Consider the following 20,762-nt stretch of genomic DNA (forward strand, 5'->3'; position numbering starts at 1 on the left):
AGGGACGCCGAAGTGGGCGTGCGACGACTATTGCACGTGTCGCGAGTTCAATATTTTCGGTGTACTTGAAGAGACAAGTTTATCCGAGAAAAGGCGAGGAAAAAAACACAAATATTATACTTTGCCGAATCTTGAAAAAAATTGAAATTTAAAAAATTGTAAATTAATTGATAGTTTTATCATTAATTTTTTTTTCAATTGTGCAAAAGATGAATTATGTGGAATTTTCCTGTCGGTGTTATATTTCATCCACGAAAAGCAATAGAGAGGGTGGACATATATGGGGGCAGGGGGTAGTTTTCCAGGGATCGAGGTTCACGAAAATCGAGCATAGACGGGGCGCAATCTTCAACGGCTTCCGGACAATCGTGGCGCGTCCCTTCCGCTTCCGGAATAGCCTCGATCGTTCCTGCCAATATAATTGCTATTATGTGGCGGGGAAAAATGGCTGTCGACCGGCGTTCGATGGCTCGATTTTACCGTCGATCGACTCCGGTATATCGTGGCCCGCGAAACATGGCCATTTGTGGCCGGCCACCTTCCTACTCTCTGCACAATACTGTTACCAGGGAGGAAAAGGAAAATTTGTAGGAAATGCTCGGCCATATTAAAGGGTCAGATTGGGAATCTGTTTTCGTTCAAAGAAAATGGAAATGAAATTTTATTTATGTCATTATGGATAATTTTCTTGGAAAATTTTAATCAAGACTGAGAAATTTTTGAAATATTTTCTGGTGATATTAATTATGAATTCGAAAATTTAACCAGCACACAAATTATTTCGGGTCCCAAATATCAACTCAGGACCAGAATTTTACTTGGGACTTAAATTCTCGAGTACCCCTAATTAATTACACGAATGGAAAAAAATGTCCCAATATGAAACAGAGAAAAAGAAGAAATAGAAAGCGTTCTTTACGATCGAACCACCAACGTCAGACAGTAAAGGCATTATTTTACAACATCGTTGATGTCTCGTAGGATCCACAACAGGACACTACCAGCCAATCGGCTTCTTTCAACAGCTTTATCGTTTCTTTTGAACCGTGTGCAAGGCTTTCATTCGTGTTTCCGTTCTCTTCCTTTCGCTGCTTCCGCTTTTGTTAACTTCAAGCTTCGAGTCTTCACCCTTTGCGAGAAACTTGCAATTTCTTCTTTTCCAAACGCCTATTTTATCATTTTCCTTTACGATTATATACACATATATATATATATAAATCATTAACTATAAAAAAATATTTGTACAATTCATTTTGAAAATTGCAAGAAAGTGTTAAACATCGTTTACTCTTCAAACTCGATCACTATTATGAAAAGCTACAACATTTTGAAAGAGAAGCACTGGGACAGAGGAAAAGAGTGCTTAAAAGGAAAAGCATTGTGTTTTTTACCGAGCTAGAACTTGTTCCAACAAATTGCTGGAACCACTTCTCTGGTTATTAAAAGTTAAACAACTTGTTAAGTGGTGAATATTAAAAAAGTTTCTTCGTTGGATGTACCCATTAATATGGTAATAATAATCATTCTCGTTTCCTCGTTTCTTATCATTCCACTCGTCTGATCAACGTTATCTTTTCATATTATTAACAAAAAATATATATACCATTGAAATTCTATATTTATAATATAAAACAGCAATGATCTGCCTATGATAGCAAAATACCCCCATAAAGTAAGGTACTCGTAGGTGTTCGAAACTACACCTGCTCGGGATGCTGGTCAACCATGCTCCATCTTTATGGGAGAGCCGATTTACGATGCCGTAAAACACCAATAATCTACTTTTAAAACACTAATTCCCTGTAGTACAATATTTTACACCGCAATATTTCAGAGTTAGCGAAAGTACAGTCGTAAATGATCGAACAGGTTGGGTTAAGGTATTTTTTTGCACTCCGATCTTTTTCTCAATTTTCCTTCAAATTATACGTATTAAATTTGTAACGGTAACGTCAGAAAAGGTCATTACATATTTTTCGAACGCGACAAACACGAAACGGGGTGGGTTTCAAGAGGGTAAACGTCCTCGGAGCACAGTAATTTCTTAACGAGCTGATAGAAATACCTTTCCGTCGTAATATCGAAAGTGTCCCTCGCTGCACGTGCCGGGAAAATGTTTTCCTTCCTCGAAGGAAAAACAACAGGGTCGGCAATATTCAAAATTAAATTTCAACGACCTGCTTTCGATTGCATCGAAGGAACTCGTGTGAGGTCCTTCTGTTTCCATAGACTTTCAATAAAAAATATGATTTGTTATGGTTTTCTTGTATCAAAAATTCGATGATCGAAAATGGGAAATAAATTAAGTATCTGTATCGTGGAAGGGTATCTTGTAAACCGAATCGCTGAGCTTGTTAGTCCACAAATATTAAAGAACCCACGAGTTACTTTATTTCCTTTAGAGCAGGGTGTGCTAAAGGCGATCAGAAGGATCCCTCAGGCGACGGATGAGCTAAGTAATTCCATTCGAAGAGTTGGAAGGGAAACTCTTCTATTTCTTTCCCTCCCCTCTTCACCATTACTCGATATCCTCCTTTTCCTTCCTTTCTCCCTTTCTGAACGACAGATTTCAATACCTCCTTCTCCATTTTACTACCGATTTTGGGATTTTATAAAAGTATATAAGAATTTCCATCGAGAATCTTGGATTAAAAACGTAAGTGAACCAAGTCTTTCGTCTACAAACTTCTTAAAATAAACGCCATTTCAAATCCCAAGTCCACAGAACCTATCTCAAAGGAAACGTTACACTATATTCTATAATAAAACAAAAGCAATTGCAAATCCAACGTGCCTATCGATAACGCATCCAGCCTCGAGAAGTTTCGGTCCACGCGAGAACGTACGAGCGTAGCGTGGCGCGTAAATCAAATCCCTTCGTCCCAGGATGCGCGGCGACGCAAACGCGAAAATACGCGACCCAGATATATACAATAAATAGTCCGGATAAAATATCGCGAAAGAATGGCGACGCGTTGCCGAGTTTTCGCGTATTTTCCATTCCCACCGGTGCCGTTTCCAATGGTCCGCTCCTGTCAGACACTCCAAATTGAATCAACCCGCCCTTCGTCCTGCCGTTTCAGGACTATTGGATTTTAATTGAGTTCTATCCTCCATCGATCACTTTTCGGAAACACTGGACATTTAAAAATGGCTCTGACCATTTAAAAATATTTTAAGACAATTTAAAAAAAAGAAGGTACTAATTGAATAAAATAAGGAAAAATGTCATGGGAGGTTTCAATAAGAATTCCAGAAAGTATTTTAAAAATAGTGGACAAATTAGTGTTTAAAATTGAGATTTTAGAATTGCTTGCAGACGAAGGGGTTTTTTTCTCAACCGTTCCCTTGCTGCTTTTTAGTCCATCGAAAGGAAAACAAGAGAAAAACCACGCACACACACACACTTACGTGGTGTATACTCTACGGGATGGAGTGGCCCCGTATAAATATGGAAATTTCGTAAATCGAGTTAGCCCGTCGAGTTCTTTTTCCAAGGCGAGCTAGCTCGTTCCTCGAACCACGTTTTTCACGATTAAACCGCCCTGCTGGATGCTTCCTTCGATTCCGTCGGCGAGAATTTTCATCGGGAAATTGTTTAACGAACCTCTAGAGAAATCGAGGCAGAGTCAGAGAATTGTACGGTTTTTAGCAACCCTTTTTCTGGACCCGTTCCTCCGTCACTTTGCCAGGAATGTTTCGATGTCTGTCATCGAATATTAACAAATTATTATCGATAATTTCTCAGTTCTTCCTTTTCAGACACCCTGTATATTCGAAGGAGTCAGGTTCATCGAATATTTACCTGACCAGTCCATTGAATATTCTCTGCTAGCAATAGATTTCGAGCTTGGTGTAACGTGAATTCTAGGTCTAGCAAGTGTTCTCTGTACAGGGTGTTGCATAAATCAGTATACCTTGGGTCCCAGCCAAAGGAAACAGGAAAATACAGCTGTTGTACCGAAACACCCCTGACGGAGATCGACACGAAATTTGGAGGAGTTGTGGGGGTAAATGGACCTTGGATATAAAATTTCAGCTTCGAGGAATTATTAGTTTTTGAGATATTAATAAAAACCTTTCGGCGCTCAAGACGACGGACCATGGAGAGAGCCCCCGAAATGAATAAATATTCGAAGCTAAAATTTTCTATTTGAGATCCCCTTTCGAAACGATATCTTGTATCTGTTCTTGTAAGACAAGAAGAAAACGTTTTGTCACCCTAAATGTGAATAAGACACCCAATATACGCAGAGACGGGAGATGGAAGGGAGACGAACACCATAAGAAATGTCGAAGGGGTATGGGTGGAAGCGACAGTACGAAGTAGAGTAGGTGGTATCGAATTTTCACCCTATCCGACAGCATTCGTATTAATATTTTACAGGATACCCGGGGTAGAGCGGCTAAGCCGACCGGAAACGAGGCTCGATGGTGCAGATGCGCCATCAATGGAGGAGAAAGTCGATCTCGCGAGATATTCAAGCCGTGTGTGTTACGTCTAACGTTGATATTGCGTTAGCCATCGGCGAAAATGAACCGGCGAATGAATTGAAAAGAAACTGAATATCGGATACGCCGTCGATGAAATAACAATATCGCTGGGGAATTCGAGGAAGATTGTAATATTGTAGGGAAATGTGAAGTTTTTGAAAGGTAGGAAAAGAGAATGGAAATATCGAATGTCAGAGTGAAATTATTCATGGTCTATTATAGTTCTTTCCATCCGTTGAAAATGAAAATAGTATTGCTGATGTCTGTGTAGTTTCAAAATTCAAATAATCGATTAAAATAATTTTAAAAATTGAGAAATATTTTGGAAAATTTGCTAGAAAATGATAAATTGTAGTATTGATAATATTTGCCATCAGAATTGATATTTTCCACGACAAAAGAAAACCTGAATTAAAAAAACAAATAAACATTTTTTAAATTCATTATTTTTCAGTATTTAATTTGGATACCTGTTTGCCTAACAAGATAAAGGTATTGCTATTTCAAAGTAGTCTCATCTTATTATTAGCAATTCCTTGATCCAAGGGAATCGATCCTGGGACTAACGTAATTTTCTTGGAAGAACGAACCAGATTAAAAAGGGAAGACGCTGGTTTTTCCGCTGCAAACGAGAACACCCACGCGGACAGCTGCTCCAGGGTTTAATCCCGATCCTTGGCCTAATCAAAAACGCCTATCGAAGATCGATCGTCTCGAAAAACGCGACAACGATTCGATACGGAACAAACGAACGATAGGGAAGCTTTCTAAACCTTTCATAAAAGTATTTTTAACGAAATCTTGGAATTTTTCAGTCGTGATAAAAATTCCATTAATTTATCGTTAATACTTTTAATATAACATTAATATTTGCAATAAAAATGAAATAATAGCATTTTTCAAATTCTGAAATTATCAATTTTACAATTTAATTATTAGTAAAATAGAAAAATGAAAAATATTGCAAATTAACCCTTTCGTGGTTTAACGTCTGAAGAAATCTTAGAAGAACAAAAGTAGAACACATTTGCCAAGTCGTCGATCTAGCTTAAGAAACAATTAAACGACGTAATCCGAGCGTTGTCGCAAGAAAGATGGAACGACTTCCGGTTGCTCCTAAGTGAACAAGAAAAAGAAACTCGGAGGAACGGGCGCGAAAAAAGGGAGACAGTGATTGCAGGAAAAAAGAAAGGAAAATTCTGTAATAATCCGGCAACGTTCCTTCCAGATTATTTCTGCCACTCTTCTTCCCGCTCTTTTTCCTACAGGTTAGGTTAGGGGATGATGGGGGTGAAGCTGGTCTCTCTTACAGGTGAAACTGTGTTGGCCACGAGATTTATTTCGTGAGTTTTTTCTCCTCGCACCTGCGCGCCTGTGAAAACTTGCAACATCCCCGTCCCAACCCCCTTCCGGCACCCTTCAGCCCATTTATATATTTACTCGAAGAGCTGCACGTTCGATACAGAACAGGATTTATCGTTTGATTACGTAAATCTGTGATTAATTTCTTCTGCACATCTTTCTTGTAGTTAGGGGTGGTTCGAAATGGTTTTATTTAAACAGGGGGTGATGAGCAAGAAAAGAATATTTTGTACTTAACACTGCTTTGTTTCCTTTGTTTCTTTATGTAGCAAAATAAAATTACTGTCATAGATTGATAGAAAAGTGTATATTAATAAAACCACCCCCCATCATTTTCAAATAATATTCCAAAAATATGAAGAACTTGAAATAATAAAAAAAGACTTTAACTATCAGTCATTTCTGCGACACAAGGAGTTCCAGAGGGGTTGTTTCAACCCCCAACCAACAGTCGGAAGATGGTATCGAAGCGAAGCAATTATGGCAGCCAGCAATTACCCGCGAGTTGCTAGAATCGCGTCTCTTTTCGCGCTTCTTTTTTCGCCCCCACCCCTTGACCGGGGTGGAGTAATTGCAGATGGTTGAGGGTAGTGCGAAAAATTTAAATTGTCCGTCTTGGCCGGTTTTAAATTGCTCGACCTGCCTTCCACCCCGTCCTTCATCCATCTTACTGTCATCCGAAAATTTATCTGCGACCCTGGTCAAGATAAGGGTTGCTGGCCACAGGAAGAAAATTATATCGCCATAGAAATTGAACCCCTTTCCCGAGGAAAACAGGAACCCGGAAATACTGGATTATTTCTACCTTTGCAACGCTGGAAAAGTGATCTAAAATGTTTTAGGGGTAGATAATGATTTCAACCCTAGAAGGTCGATGGTTTTTGTAAAAAAAATATTTTTTGATCTCATTCAACTTGCCAAAGATTTAGAATAAAAATAAAAATTCCACCCCCAAGTTTCCCCACGCCCCTTAAAATATTTTAGGGGTAGATCATGATTTCAACCCCAGAAGGTTGATGATTTCTCCAAAAATTTTTATTTTTTTCAATTTGCCAAAGATCTAGAATTAAAATAAAAAATCCACCCCCAAGTTTCTCAATACCCCTTAAATTATTGTCTCTTTTACTCGTAGGCTGAATAAAAGCATGGCAAAAGAGCTCGAGCAGACTTTATCGATGTTTATCGCGGCCACGGTGTTCGTTTCCAAGAAACCCATTAAAGCGGCGTTTGCAACACGGTACGCCGCGAGAACAAAACGAGAGGAAGGAAAAGACCACCCTCCTGCCCCGTCCCGAACCAGTGATTAATGTGAATGGATGGAAGAAAGCAAAGAAACAACGAATCCGTTGCCGCACCCTTGGTGTTAACTTTTTCCCTGGTTCTTCGCCAACCCGGGGGGATATCTCTGGGTATCATTGAAAATTAGGCTGGTCGATTAAGAGCAACTCGATTAAGGGTGGAGCGAATTCCGGGAAAAATTCTGCGTGATTCTTGCTCGATGCTGAGGAAACTGAGATTTCGTGGAAAAAATTAATTTTTCTCTAAGGGTTGCTTTCAATCGTGAAAACATCATCCCCTATTTCTTATTCTCTTATAAATTTTGATTTCTAAAAAAAGAATACTATAAAATACAATAAAAATATTATAAAACTGATAGCACAAAATGGATAATTCTTTTTCTGAAAAGGAACTGATCAGGATAAACAATAACATTTACAGGACCCATCGACCCATTAAATTAAAATCGACGATTAAAGTGAAGAGGACAGGGGTGGTCGAAAATCGTTCATCGCTGGTCATTAATCGTTAATCGCGATTTTATCGAGGGCGAGGAGGGCCGTTGGCGATCGTTACATAATAAACGATGAATTTTCATAGCATGAATACGAAGCGGGGCTAATGAGCGCATTAATATTTGCTGGACGACGCGTTTTCAACCCTCGCGTCGACGAGCCGTGCGTTAATTCCCACTCGGGCGTGTAAGTTCCTCAGCTTCACCCCTTGACCCTTCGATTCTTCATCCCCTTTCGGATCACGCGACTTCAATTTTTCATTCGCCCCAATTTCGCATACTTAAGAAAATATAAACAAATAAGAATCTCTTTAGCAAAATATTTTTCGCCAATTAACCCTGTTTTTAATTCAACCACCAACATCTTCCTTAATCCACTTGAGCCAATATGAAGAGAAAAAAAATTCCAAGACACGTTTGAAAAATTTTCTCCAAAGATTAACCCTCCATTTGATAAGATCTCTTTTGAAAATTCAGCAAACAACACGATTAAGCATTTTCCGGTAGAAAATCGGTTGGCAGAGAGCATGAAAGCGTCTCGAAGTGGCAGAAAAAGAATTCTCCGTGCCAGTTTCAACGAGCCAGGCCAACCAACCCTGCACCCTCTGTGCAGAAGGAGGGAAGCGACTGTAATAATGCCGGCTGGCCTCGTTTGCGTGTCGACGCGTCTATAGAAACCGAGAAACCGGAAACGAGGTGTCCGCGGTTATCTTTTTGGAACGCTTCTCTCTTGTGAACAACATAGAGGAGGGATGGTGGGGGGTTTGACGGTGAAAAGGGGGTGAAACGAGACGGTTGTAACGCACTCAAACGCGCCGATACGATTGTAGCCGCTTAGAATTTCTCTGAAAAACACGTCGACCCGTTTCTATTCAAGAAATTTCCGGGAAATTATAGATTTCTTTCAGCCTTCATCGTAACGAGTTAATGTATTCCGCTGTTTCCTTTCAATTTTTCTAATTAAACCAAGAAGGGCCAACAATTTTTTAACGTACCAACTTCTTATCATCGTCTCCGTGTCGATCGTTGATCAGGAAGGTAAAAGAGAAAAACAAATCCCTTTGAAATCCTACTTCAAAGGTAGAAGAAGTTTGACGCTGATGTCACAGGCAATCCACTTCCGGTCTTATTTAGTAAATCGACTCCCCCGTCGGGGGAACTGGTCTCAGAAGTATCTCGCAATAAATATATCGGCTTATGGTCGTCTCGAGGAGTTTCACGAGTCATCAGAAGCTAGAGAAGCCAAACTCTCATCGGGAAACCCGATGAAATAGGACTCGAAGCTCCTTTTACTCCCTTTGGACCCTTTCCTCCTGATCGACACACTGGTCCTGTTCGAGAAATATCGAGCCAACTGAAAAATCTACAGGCCTGCCTTGCTGCAATTGCTTCCTGTGCCCTCGTTGTTCCTCTTACGATAGTCGGAAACTTAAATTTTTAATATATGTCCACAAGAAACTCGTCAGTGTTCTATATTCACAGATCTTGTTACCGTAGTCCACTAGAGCCCATAACTGCGAAAAGACCAGTTTTCGTTCTTCGCGCATCTCCAGTACGCATCTTCGCCCTGATTGGCGTACTCCCAAGCGAAGTAGAAAGCGATTAGCGGAGAGCTCGCTGCGTTCCCCCACCACCTTCCAACCTGCGCGTCGCAGTTATAGACTCTGGTGAACTGCGGTGTATATATATCAACGAGGCCCGTGACGGAGCACTTGCGAGAAAGGATGGAGCTACAGGCGCGACACCTTGCGGCCACCAGAGGAAGTAGGGGCGCCATAACCTCCACATATATTTTGAAAGAAGGCAGATTTACCGGGAATACTAATAGAAACACCGCGAATTACTGAATCTTTAATTAAAAAATAAATGAAATAAACGATCACTGTGATAATATCGAACATACAAGATTTTCTAAGTTTGGGAGATTCGTGAATTGTTCCAGGGATTATCGCGAGGATCAGTGATTCGGTTAAGGGTCACGTCGTCCGTAAAGAGTTACGCACTTCCGGCAGACCGAGCATTCGCCGGAAGTTCGAAGTCGAGACGGAATTACCAGAGCCTGGAGGCCACAGCTGCCGGTCGATCGAGACCGATAAAGTGGATTCTGGGAGAGGTTTGGCACCGATCGAACCTCGAACACGTAACCACCGTGTTATCTATTAGCTCGTCAGGTGATAAACGATTCTCTTCCTTCCACGTGAACTTCGCACGTAAATCGCCTGGAAAAGGGGATAAGCCGACATCCCTCCCCCCATCTTGGATTTCGACTCTGCCCGCTGTTTCCTTTCTTTGTGCACTTCCAACGATTCTTCGGGTATTAGGATACCTTATCGTCTAACAATTGTCGATTTGATCATTTTAACGGCATTAAAATTTCCTGTTTCGAATATACACTCGAAGTTAGTTTATCTCTGAAAAATCACAGAACTCACGAATCCTTTGTGCACGTCTCGAAGAAAGCCTTTCGCAAGACGTATACGAGTTTCATTCTGGAAATTGTTTACGCCCCTTTGACGAGGTACAAATTGAAAGCGAAATAGGGTTGGATTTTCGCGTGTGTCCCGTGCCACCATTTTTCTCCTTTCCGAGACACTTTAAGACCGTCCCAACGGTGTCTCGTGCAGTCTCTCGCTCTTTGAATCATCATTTAAGAGCGAACCAAAAAATAACGTTTATGCTTATAAAAATGATATTTTAATTCGAAGAACGAATGAACATTCTTAAGATTCTCATCCTTGATCAGTGTACGATTAATTACCCTCCCTCCGGTTCGTTGGATGATTAATCTTTCGACGCTGGTCGACGAAACGACAGAAGCTCGCCCAGGGAGTTCTTTTCTTTTTTCTCTCGAAACTGTACAAGGTGAAAAATGCCGGTGTCTTTGGTAGGATCCGAAAGTTCTGGCCGGAAGAAAAGACGAGAGAGGATCCTTTGAAGCTGAAACCCGCGAAAGTGCACGCTCATTTCCGTGTACATTGAATACCCTCGATCCCGTCCGACATACTACCGCTCGTATTTTTCATCGAAGAGCAAACGAAAAGCTTCTTTGGCGGGGATGAAAAGGTGTGACGGAGTCGCTTAAAAGGAAGAATTTGTTCGACATATTTTTTTTTTTTTCACCAAGCTTTTTCAGAATTTTCAAATATATTTTTCGAAGAAATTTCTAATACAGGAAACTATGAATTAATTTTTCGGTATTATTTCTGTCGATGAACAACGGAAAGCTTTAAAAGATTTAAAAGAAATTCGAGAAATCCAGAACCTTTTGTTATTTAAATAAATCTTGGAATTTTAATCTGAAAAAATGTAAATCCTCGGGATTGGAAATCCAGGACTCAAAGATTTGGAATTTATAAAGCGAAACAATGGTAGGTTCGGAGAAAACGAAATTCGTCCGGCGGACTGTATCAGAGGGGAACAAACAACGCTAAGAAAATCAATATCGAAGCGATCTGGGTTGGTCGGTAAGCCCACGAGCAGCGATATCTTTTCATTTTCCGACGCTTTAGGCAGCCTGCCAATAATTGACCCTCGCGAGGAGCGGAGGATTCCTAGCTTCGAAATCCCTCGAGCACATTTTCCTCCCTTCATCTCCCCCGCCCCTTGTATCGCCGTTTCCGTGTGCTTCGAAGTTCAGCCGACGACGAATGGAATTTCCGTGCCACGAATCGCGCGAGAAATCTATTTTCGCGACGGAGTGACGTATTCGCGGCTCAACATCCCCCGACTGATAGTAATCTATCATGTGACGTATAACGCGATATCCTGGCGCGAGGAACAGGAGATCCCAAAGATCTCCTGGAAATTCCTACTCTTCGAAGAGGGGGTGGAGTTCCGTTCGACGAAACGAATGGGGGTCGTTAGGACCTCGTGCAAGGGATGGAAACTTAATTATAAATTTTTTCATGTATAATTATTTGGAATGAAATGCATTCGTGCATCAGAAACCGTGCACCCTTAGTCGTGCAACAGCATTTTTGAAACAATGATTCAACGTCAACGAGGATGTCACGTTTTACCCTGGTGGCCCGGAGCGATTTTTCGCGAGCTGCACCCCTTAGCGACCACCCTGATGATATACAAACACATTCGTCTCCGCCCCTCCCGGGACGCGTCTTATTTTAGACGGGCAAGGGTAGAAAGGAGCGCAAGAGGGCAACTGTAAAACGAGACTTGATTTGTTGTTGTTGAAAGGATGGATAAATGTCTTGCGAATAAATTCAATCGTAGTGTTTGAAATACACCCCTGTATCTCTTCGATATTTTCAGAAAATTTTCAGCACGAAAATGCAACGACAGAAGGGTGTTAAAATTCCTGGTACAGGGCTGTCAATTACAAGGACTCGGTCAAGCCACGAAAGCTTGGTTTCTCAAAGGACGTTTAAGGCGTTTCCGCGTCGTCAACGAGAGGGATCGTCGACCGGCAAGTCGCTTAATCGCGCAAACGAACGGAATATATATATATCGCGAGACGTTAATTAAGAAGGATGTCTCGGGGTATTAGCCGAGACCAGGGCGGTTGGATAGGGGGATGGGAAGCGGGAATGGGGCCACGCGGTGCTGAACCTGGTCGTACGCCGGGGATGAAACGCGAGCTACATTGCTTTATGGCTTACCATCGTCAGGGACGCGCCTGTCCCTCGAGCGTACTGGAATTCCGGGACACTCACCTGCAAAATAGAAAAATACAGAGTTAGAAATATTTAGTAGATTATATTCGAACAATTTAACCCTTGAACAGCGGAGCCTGGATCGTGACGCGAACTGCTAATCTAAAGTAGTCTCTCTCCATGGTCCGCCATTCTAGGGTTTATCATTTAAGTGCTTTCATATGCAAAAATAAGAATTTTTTTAAACAAAGAAGGTACTGAAAATAATCAGCATCAAGTGCAATTAATTTTTTCTTAATTAACAGAAAGTGTTAATAAAATTAACGTCGTTGTTTCTTAAGGCAAATCAAGAAAAGGATTTGCAAAACTGATCGTACCACATTCATTTCCAGAAACAAGCGTCCCTCCCACGCGAACGTGTTTCCCCGGATTAATTTCCGGCGTCTGACAATGCGTCGACCATTACTACTTACAACCACCCGCAAAACCTTCGAAAAGAAACAACTGGAACACACGTGAACTGAATAAACAACTATCAGAAGCTGTTTTACACCATAAACCTTAACAACCTGATAATAAAGTCGAGGGGATGAAAGGACAGATGAAAAAAAAAAAAAAATGAAGAATCCCAGTAGACACGAACGCGTAGGTAAATGCTTGAAAACGGGTCGATGAGGCTTCATCAAGGCTGGTCACGCAACTTGGACGATCGCTGTTCTCTTTTCCGCCCCTTCTTCGGGTTGTTATCGAGCCACCCCTACTTGATAAGATCGTGTCGTCCTTCGATGGTCGGTGTTTACGAAGAATGGTAAAACGTGCATGTAAATGGCCATCGAAACGAAACGAGGGTTTGTTACAACCTGGATTTTCAATGGGCAATATTTAAACTAGAAAAGAAACTGTATTCAACAAACCCACCCCTCTTCGAGCCCTAACTAAGAGAAAAAAAGGATACAAATAAAAATTTCTTTTCAAACTTAGAACTCACTTCTACCACACGCAATTCAGCTAACAAAGAAAAGAAAAGCGGCAGAAATCCGGCGGAAGTGGTGCTTCCACCCTCGACCGAGCGAACCAACTCCCCCCCCCCCCCCCGAGTTCCACCCTCTCCCTTTAGAAAGGGGTAGCCGAGCGAAGGAGAAAACTTGCCAGGTAGGGTGTTACGTTGCAACGTAGGAAGGGCAATTTATCTTGTTGTATTAGCAAATGGATGATAATGACGGTCGTGGAGGGGGTTGGCAGGGGTGAGAAGAAACTGTCGGGAGCTTCTGTAAGCAGATGTAGTTACCGGAGCTTCTACGTGGCCAACTTAAGTGTACATGCATTAGTGTACGATCACCTTAAGTGTACAGGATGTTAAGGAAATAATGGTCATAGTTTGCCAAGGTTATTTCTCACCCCCATATTCAATGATCCTTTGACCCCAATTTCTAAGTCATAATTAATTTTGCTTATTAATATTAACAGTGACTATTCAATAGTCATCAAATTATTTTATCATTTTTGTAACATCCTGTATCCACGTGGCTTCGTGACAGCCCTTGTTCCCAGGGGTGGGGTAAGGTGTGTCTTCCAGGAGCGTGTGTATCGATACACACTGAGGTGGCTAAGTGAACTGCCGTTGTTATTTTAAGGTGCACGGTGTTTTAATGGGGGGAACGATTCTTTTTTTTTCTTTGATGAAACGACCAACCCTCCAACACCCCATAGAAAATACAGCGTAGAAAGGTTTATAGGGAATGCGTTGTTCCAGAGAAGCTCTTAAGGGAATGGATCGACGAATTCAGGTGAAAATGGATGAAATTAAAGGGGGGGGGAGATCGTTCAATATTCAAAATAATTGTTTATAATTTGCCCAAAGTTTTCGAATAAATTCATTCTGTATCGAAGCACCTGTGTGGATGCAGAGAATTGAAAACCACCCTCCCCAATCCTAACTCTGCAGCATTCTCATTGTTTTCCCCACGCACGACGAAATAAGCCGCGTCATAGAAACGTCTGCCAGTTACAATACTAATTGGTGGCGGGTGATGGACAGGTCCGTAAACAACCGCGGAAGCAGCCATAGCTTGGCCCCCTTTTCCCTTTACAAAGCCAGCCGACTTTTCTACCAACCCCTTCCTCTCCACTGGCAACGTCTACTTTGCCCGAGTAACAATGGGGATGAACACCCTCGGTGTTCCGGCAACAGCAACGCCAACGGGGCCAAAGTAAATTGGCAGAGATCGCTCGTCCTGTCGTTTTTGCCAGCTGGCAGAATTGTTCGGGATGAAGGTTTAATATCAACCCTTAATTATTAACCTTGCGAATTAACGTCTGCCTTCATTCAACAAACAATTAATCCTTTCACTATGCCGTACTTTAACCTTTAACACGTTCACCGACGTAACGAAAATGATGACCGACACCTTGTTATTAGAATGATTTAAAATACTAAGATTTTTTTCAAAAACTTTTTAAGAAGGTAAAATTGAAATTATAATTGAATTAAGTTATTCATCTTAATTTTTCGAGGTAAATGAGACACGTATTCTGATTGATATAAAAATACAAAGTTGCCGAATAGAAAAAATATATCTTCATTAACTCGCGAGAGGAAGGTTCGCTTAATTAGTAGCTTAATGAATCCTAACGCATCCTTCCATTAATCTTCCTCCGATTCTGGCCTACGTTAACATGCATACATCGGAACTATAATGCAGTCATCGTAACTCGGCCAGCAAGTTTCGAATACACTGTGATTCTAATTTAGTTGGGAACCGGATCGCGAACAATGCCATTCGCGGGAGCAATTTGCATTTTCTGCTCGAAACTGAAACTGATGATTACGAGGGGATAATCGTAATTAACGGGTTCGAACAAACTGCTCGAACGTTCGAACACAGATTTATTTTATCTATATCCGATTTAAGTGTAAAAAGTTAATAAACTCCGGGCTCAATCAGTTATCTTTTTCTGCGTATCTTAAATGATCAAATTAACTAAAAGACAGGAATTTGATCGATTTGATCATTTTCTATTAGATAAAACTTTAATTCCTCGTACGGCAACCGATTTATAAGGTATTACGCGCGGAAAGGATGAAATAAGAAAATCGTCTTCCGGTCTGAAAGCACGATTCCCGACTTCCAGAATCGTGTCTTACCACTCTGGTAATGAGAAAATCACAAAAGCAGCATCCTATGAATGGCTCCGTACACGGGCTGCGGCTGTCGATCCTTTCAGCGGCTGTTCGAATGACCTTCTAGTAATCCGTTTTTCAATCTTATCCGCGGGATTTGTTCCGGGAAAAGGAACGGGAATATATCGCGTTTCCTTCATGAAGATCGGATTATCGTGCATTGTGCCTTGGTAATGACTCGGGCACAGACGACTTCCAGGAGTCGAGGGTTGCTAGTTTTCTCTTCATCCAACCATTCGGCGAAAGTTATTTTAAATGACAAGTAAAATTGACAATATTTAAAAATGAAAACCGAAAACTCCAATGGACAATAGATTTTTATAGAAAACCATTTCATCGTGAAAAATGTAAAAGAATAGATTCTGTGTTATTATTTTAATTTTTATAATTGTGCAACGATGACAAATGAAATATTCAAGAGAATCCATTAGTTTTTCCCGATTCTCCGAAATTTCCCGAATAAATTTCCACTGGATCCCGGTAATGGGCGGAAAATTGATTTCGCCGAGGCGGATCGTCATTGTTTGCGGCAGGTAAATTAAATAAACATGAGTTTCCGGCCTCTGTGTTTCGACGCCCCGAAGCAAATTGAAAAGCAAAATCCCAACGATTATTCCTGGCCTCCATTAAAAGTTCCGCGTAACTTAATCTCCAAGGACAGAAGGCTAAATTTTCATCTGCTCTCCTATCGAACCGTTGATTTAACAAACCGTTACAATCCATATTGGCTGTATCGTTCGCATATTTGAACATTTCATCTTATTTTCCAAAATACATAACATACAACGTTTACGTAAGCTCGCATTATTTTGATACGTCACAGCTGCATAAACATCCACGGTCTAGTAATCAACGTTAATAGCGAAGCACCTAATATTGGTTTCATTAATTAACAACAATGTGAATCACCCATTACGCGAACAGGACGAATTACCAGGGGCCGGTAACAGCGTGAATCCGAATGTTATATTACGTTACTTTACGCGGAATTAACAACCACGATAATTGCCTCGAACAATAAATTATTAAACCCGTGAAATTGCTATTATAAATGTTAAAAATTTTATTAAGAATTCATTTTCTATTAATTGTACCAATCTAAATTTTTTACCAAGATTAAAATGAATTTACAACGAAATATGATTCGGTAGATATTCAAGAACACGCAGTGGCTGTTAATGACTATAGTTGATGGGAAACAGAGATACAAGGAAATTAAAACCGAGGCTGACTTTGCTGTTTTTCAGTTTCCCACCAGGGAGAACCATTAATTGAAAATATGAAAATCTGCATAAGCACGTGAGGCAACCATTTTAAATGTTCATCAAAATTCACGCCTCTATGCAATGTCCAGGAAAATTGATTCAAATTAAGTCGAGGACATAGTAGGAAGAAGAAACAATTTCACTAATAAAATTAAGGAAAATTGATTTAAAAAAAAGAATCAGCTAAATTATGAAAAGAGTGTTCTTTTATTATCCTCGCTCCCGAGAATAGCCGATGATGCCCGAGGATACTCGAAGCTCCGCCCCTTAGCCGAAAATCAACGAATGTACAAGTTTCTGCCGGTTACTTTACTACGCATAATAGCATTCTGAATAAATTTGTTAGGAAATTCATTCCTGAGGTATTTTCATGAAACTAAACCTTCACCGTGCGTGACGGAACTGAAGGTGGAAACAAAAGGACGGAAAAGCCGCGTGTCGTTTCCCTCGACCGCATTTTTGCATCCCCTTTCGTGGCACACGAGCGTCCATCGCGTTTCCCGCTTAATACCCTCGCACGCGCCACCCCTTTGTACCAAACCCACCCCCTTTTTTCTCTCTGGGTAGCAGAGTGCTCGTTTTGTCGGCTATTTTCCACGTTCACCTTTTACGATGCGTGTCCATCCAACGAAGGAACCTCTGGCTATTCTCCATTTTTCTGTTTCACCATTTTTTGCCCTACCCTTTGGGCAGATTTTAGCCTTTTATTGGAACTTCTTTGAAATTTTCTTCATTTCCATATTAATTGTTTGTATTTTATGAACTGTATCGCCTTAAAATATTTTTATATTAATGTTTCATTTGTACAAAATGAAATGAAAATTCTACAAATAAAATATATTAAATACTTGTAATATTTTCGTTCTTCGAAAATTCTTCTTATGTACTTTTTTCCAGTTGTAAGTTTGTTTATCGAATAATTTATTCTTTGTGATTAAATTACAGCTACCGGCAACTACTAATGGCTTCCATTAGTTCAAAGCAGTACTTTCAACTTTTTCTCACGATTCGATAAGTTTCCGGCTGGTTTTGATTACGCACACCTTCCGGGGACTGTCGCTTCCAGTTGCTGGAAAGTTTCTGCTTCACTGATCGTTTCATTAACAGCCGACCAGTTTTTTTTTTTCTTCTTTTACTCGAAAGAGAGACGTTTGGGGAAAAAGTTGGAAACCGCAAAGTTTAGTACGTGTGATTGAACGATCGATTTGATTTTTTTGTACCGGTAAGTGTGTTTTAAACACAGGAAAATTAGTACATAATTAGCAAAGAATTAATGAGTTCCTTTCATTAAAAAATTAATCAGGTTTCTAAAGATTCTGAACTAATTTTCTTACAAAAATTTGAGAACAGTTTTTTTGCAAATGTACTCAAAAGATAGAGAAAACTATGCTCTAAATGATGCATTTCGTTTCATCTGAGTATCACAATTAGTTTCCGAGATATGAAGTCTCAAATTTCAACGCTCAAGACGTTGAGGATGCTGCTTAATAGCGGTTGAAATTTCAGGAAATACGCTGACCTAGTTTTTTTTTTCTCTAGTAACGCTTACGTCACTAGTAGTACTAGTAAAAAAAGCACTGAGTCAGCATCTATCACTAACCAGCAAGCACGTGACCCGCTTGTGATAGGTCAATACCGGAGTGAGACCGAAATAGGGAGACGTCACAAATGAGCCTTCTATTTAAACGACGGTATCTCGGCAACCGGAAGTCGTATCGACATGCAACGATGATTATTTTAAAGGGCAATCTTTTCTGTTTCCGTCGATACCAATACCATTTCTTTGCGAAGAAAAATAATGACACTGTACTACGTTATAATCGGATGGCGGACCAGGGAGAGAACCCCAATTTTAATTTAATATTGTATTTGTTTCCTATTATTAACAACTGATAATGTGATCGATCGTGTTTAAATAAGTGTTTAATTCGCTATTTTTAACCACTGAAACACGCCACGTGAACAGGTTGTTGTATTCATTAAAGTATCAAGTAGAATAGTCAGTGTCTGGTCAGGCACGGCGCGCTGGATTAAAGGGAAACGAGTCAAAGCATTATCAGACGAGATACAGGTATTAGATTTCTGCAGATTGAATGACTAATTTATTTACCTTTGCCAGAAACCTTTCATTACAATTTATTTCAAAATCATTCAAATACTCATTAATTAAATCTTTTTCGAAATTATATATTTCATTTTAAATTAATTAAAGAACACGTTATGTGTTAATTAACGGTGCTTTTTATAAATATTCAAAAGCGAACAATAGACGAATTTCAATCTGATCCATTTTATGATAACCAACAATTTTGTAATAAAAATTTTAATGAAAGGGTTATGTACCATCTTTCTTTACGAAGATATACTTTAATCCTAGAGTGACTCGTAACATGAATCTAGCCAGACAAAAATCAATTTAAATCACATTATAGACCCATTATAAGCACATCAATTTGTAATTTACTGTAATTTCACGACATGAATCAGCTACCACCGATTACTGTCAGTAATAATATACTTCATATAATTTATTACTCTTCTTGTTTAATTACTAATTACTCCAGATTGAATACAAGATTTATTTTCTACTAACACAAGGGTATTTTTAACCCCCAAATGTCATTATTTAAAAAACAAAAAAATGATTTTGTTATTAGTAGTTCTTGGATGACACTTGTACAGTTCCAAACAGTTTCAGTATTTTTTCGAATCAAAGAAGAAATCGCAAAGATTCGACAGGATAGTACGAAAAGACAGTTTAATTAACTGAACTGGCAACACTATTGATTACAACGATATTAAAATGATATATTGCCACGGGCTAACAGGTTCAATATTTCATGCACGCTTACAAAATGCGGCCAGCTCGTTTCACATGGACGCCAGATAATCCGCGCGGAGAAACGGTCCTCGCTTCAAAACGATCCTCTATTTACGCGTTGAACATTCGAAACAGAATGATTAATGACGTTATCGTGAAACGTGTAATTTCAACCCTCGCCACCCCCGCGTAACCCACAACTGACGTCGAAAACCGTCGGATGCGAATCGTATGAATTATTATACGATATTTGGTGTCTTATTTATTTCCACGTTTTAGACGCTTCTTAATCGTAACAATCAATGAAAAATTATTTAAATTGTATTAAACTTTTTAAAATCACTGTACACCAATGTATAGTTGATGGAAGAAATACAGTCTGTACAGTTGGGGGAAGAAATATTGTTTGTATAGTTAATAATAAACTGAAGCATTAAATGATAAAATCATCAGAAGGAAACTGAAATATCAATTCAAAATTTTCGTCTCATCGGTTCAGTACACAGCTCGTCTTAAAACTTGCTAACACATTTTCCCTGGAACGTTTTAATTGCAACATCTTATTAAATGAACGAACCTAGACAAGATAATAGAACCAAGGGAGACAGAGACGTTACCCCTCAGCATTAGCCAGTTCTAATCGAAACTGGGTAAAAGCTCGTTATCGGAATTGTCTCGGGCTAAGCAGAATGGGGACGAGGAGGAGGGTAATAGTGGAGCACAATGGGCATCGTTGGTGGTCGTGTGAAACACGGCACGTTGCACGGGATCAGGGGGTGGCTGTGCAAGGGTAAGTCAGGCGTTCACACCCCTACCTTGTTTCACTGGCTACGTTACGGAGACGATTGGCGGAACGGACAACAGAATTTTTTTATTCCATTACTAGCCTAACCCTTTCGCTATTACGACTCCGCCATGACATCTTATGATGTCATGCATAAGTTAATGTCAGCTGTTATGGACCACCCTATAGACAAATCAATTCTAATTTACATAAATTATTAATTTATTAAAATTCTTAAGTTCTACATCATCGTGGGTCTCAGATATACTTGTCTCACCCAGGGAGAGACGACTGACTTCCTTAGGGTTTAATTAAACCCGGCCACCTACATTTCTCCTGCATCTCACCGGGTATCGGGTCTCTGTAAGTCGATTTCCTGGCCCCTATCGTTCCATTCTCCCTTCTCGCACTCTCTTTATGGTTCTGCGTTTATTCTTACCGTTTATCTGCGTG

At 40.1% G+C, this 20,762-nt stretch overlaps 1 protein-coding gene across 13 annotated transcripts in view; it reads right to left on the reverse strand.

Annotated features, from left to right (window-relative positions):
* Positions 1 to 20,762, reverse strand: part of LOC114871553 (polypyrimidine tract-binding protein 2) — a 248,816-nt gene that overhangs the window by 80,538 nt on the left and 147,516 nt on the right. For 2 of the 13 annotated variants that reach the window (XM_029177608.2, XM_029177605.2), the window contains exon 2: positions 12,265 to 12,318. The exons of the other annotated variants lie outside the window; for them this stretch is intronic. In XM_029177608.2, coding sequence (XP_029033441.1) covers positions 12,265 to 12,318 — 54 coding nt within the window. The remainder of the gene's footprint in view (positions 1 to 12,264; positions 12,319 to 20,762) is intronic. 13 annotated transcript variants of the gene reach the window in all.

The sequence above is a fragment of the Osmia bicornis genome, chromosome 16, assembly GCF_907164935.1.
Source record: "Osmia bicornis bicornis chromosome 16, iOsmBic2.1, whole genome shotgun sequence".
Classification (NCBI taxonomy): Eukaryota; Metazoa; Arthropoda; class Insecta; order Hymenoptera; family Megachilidae; genus Osmia; species Osmia bicornis.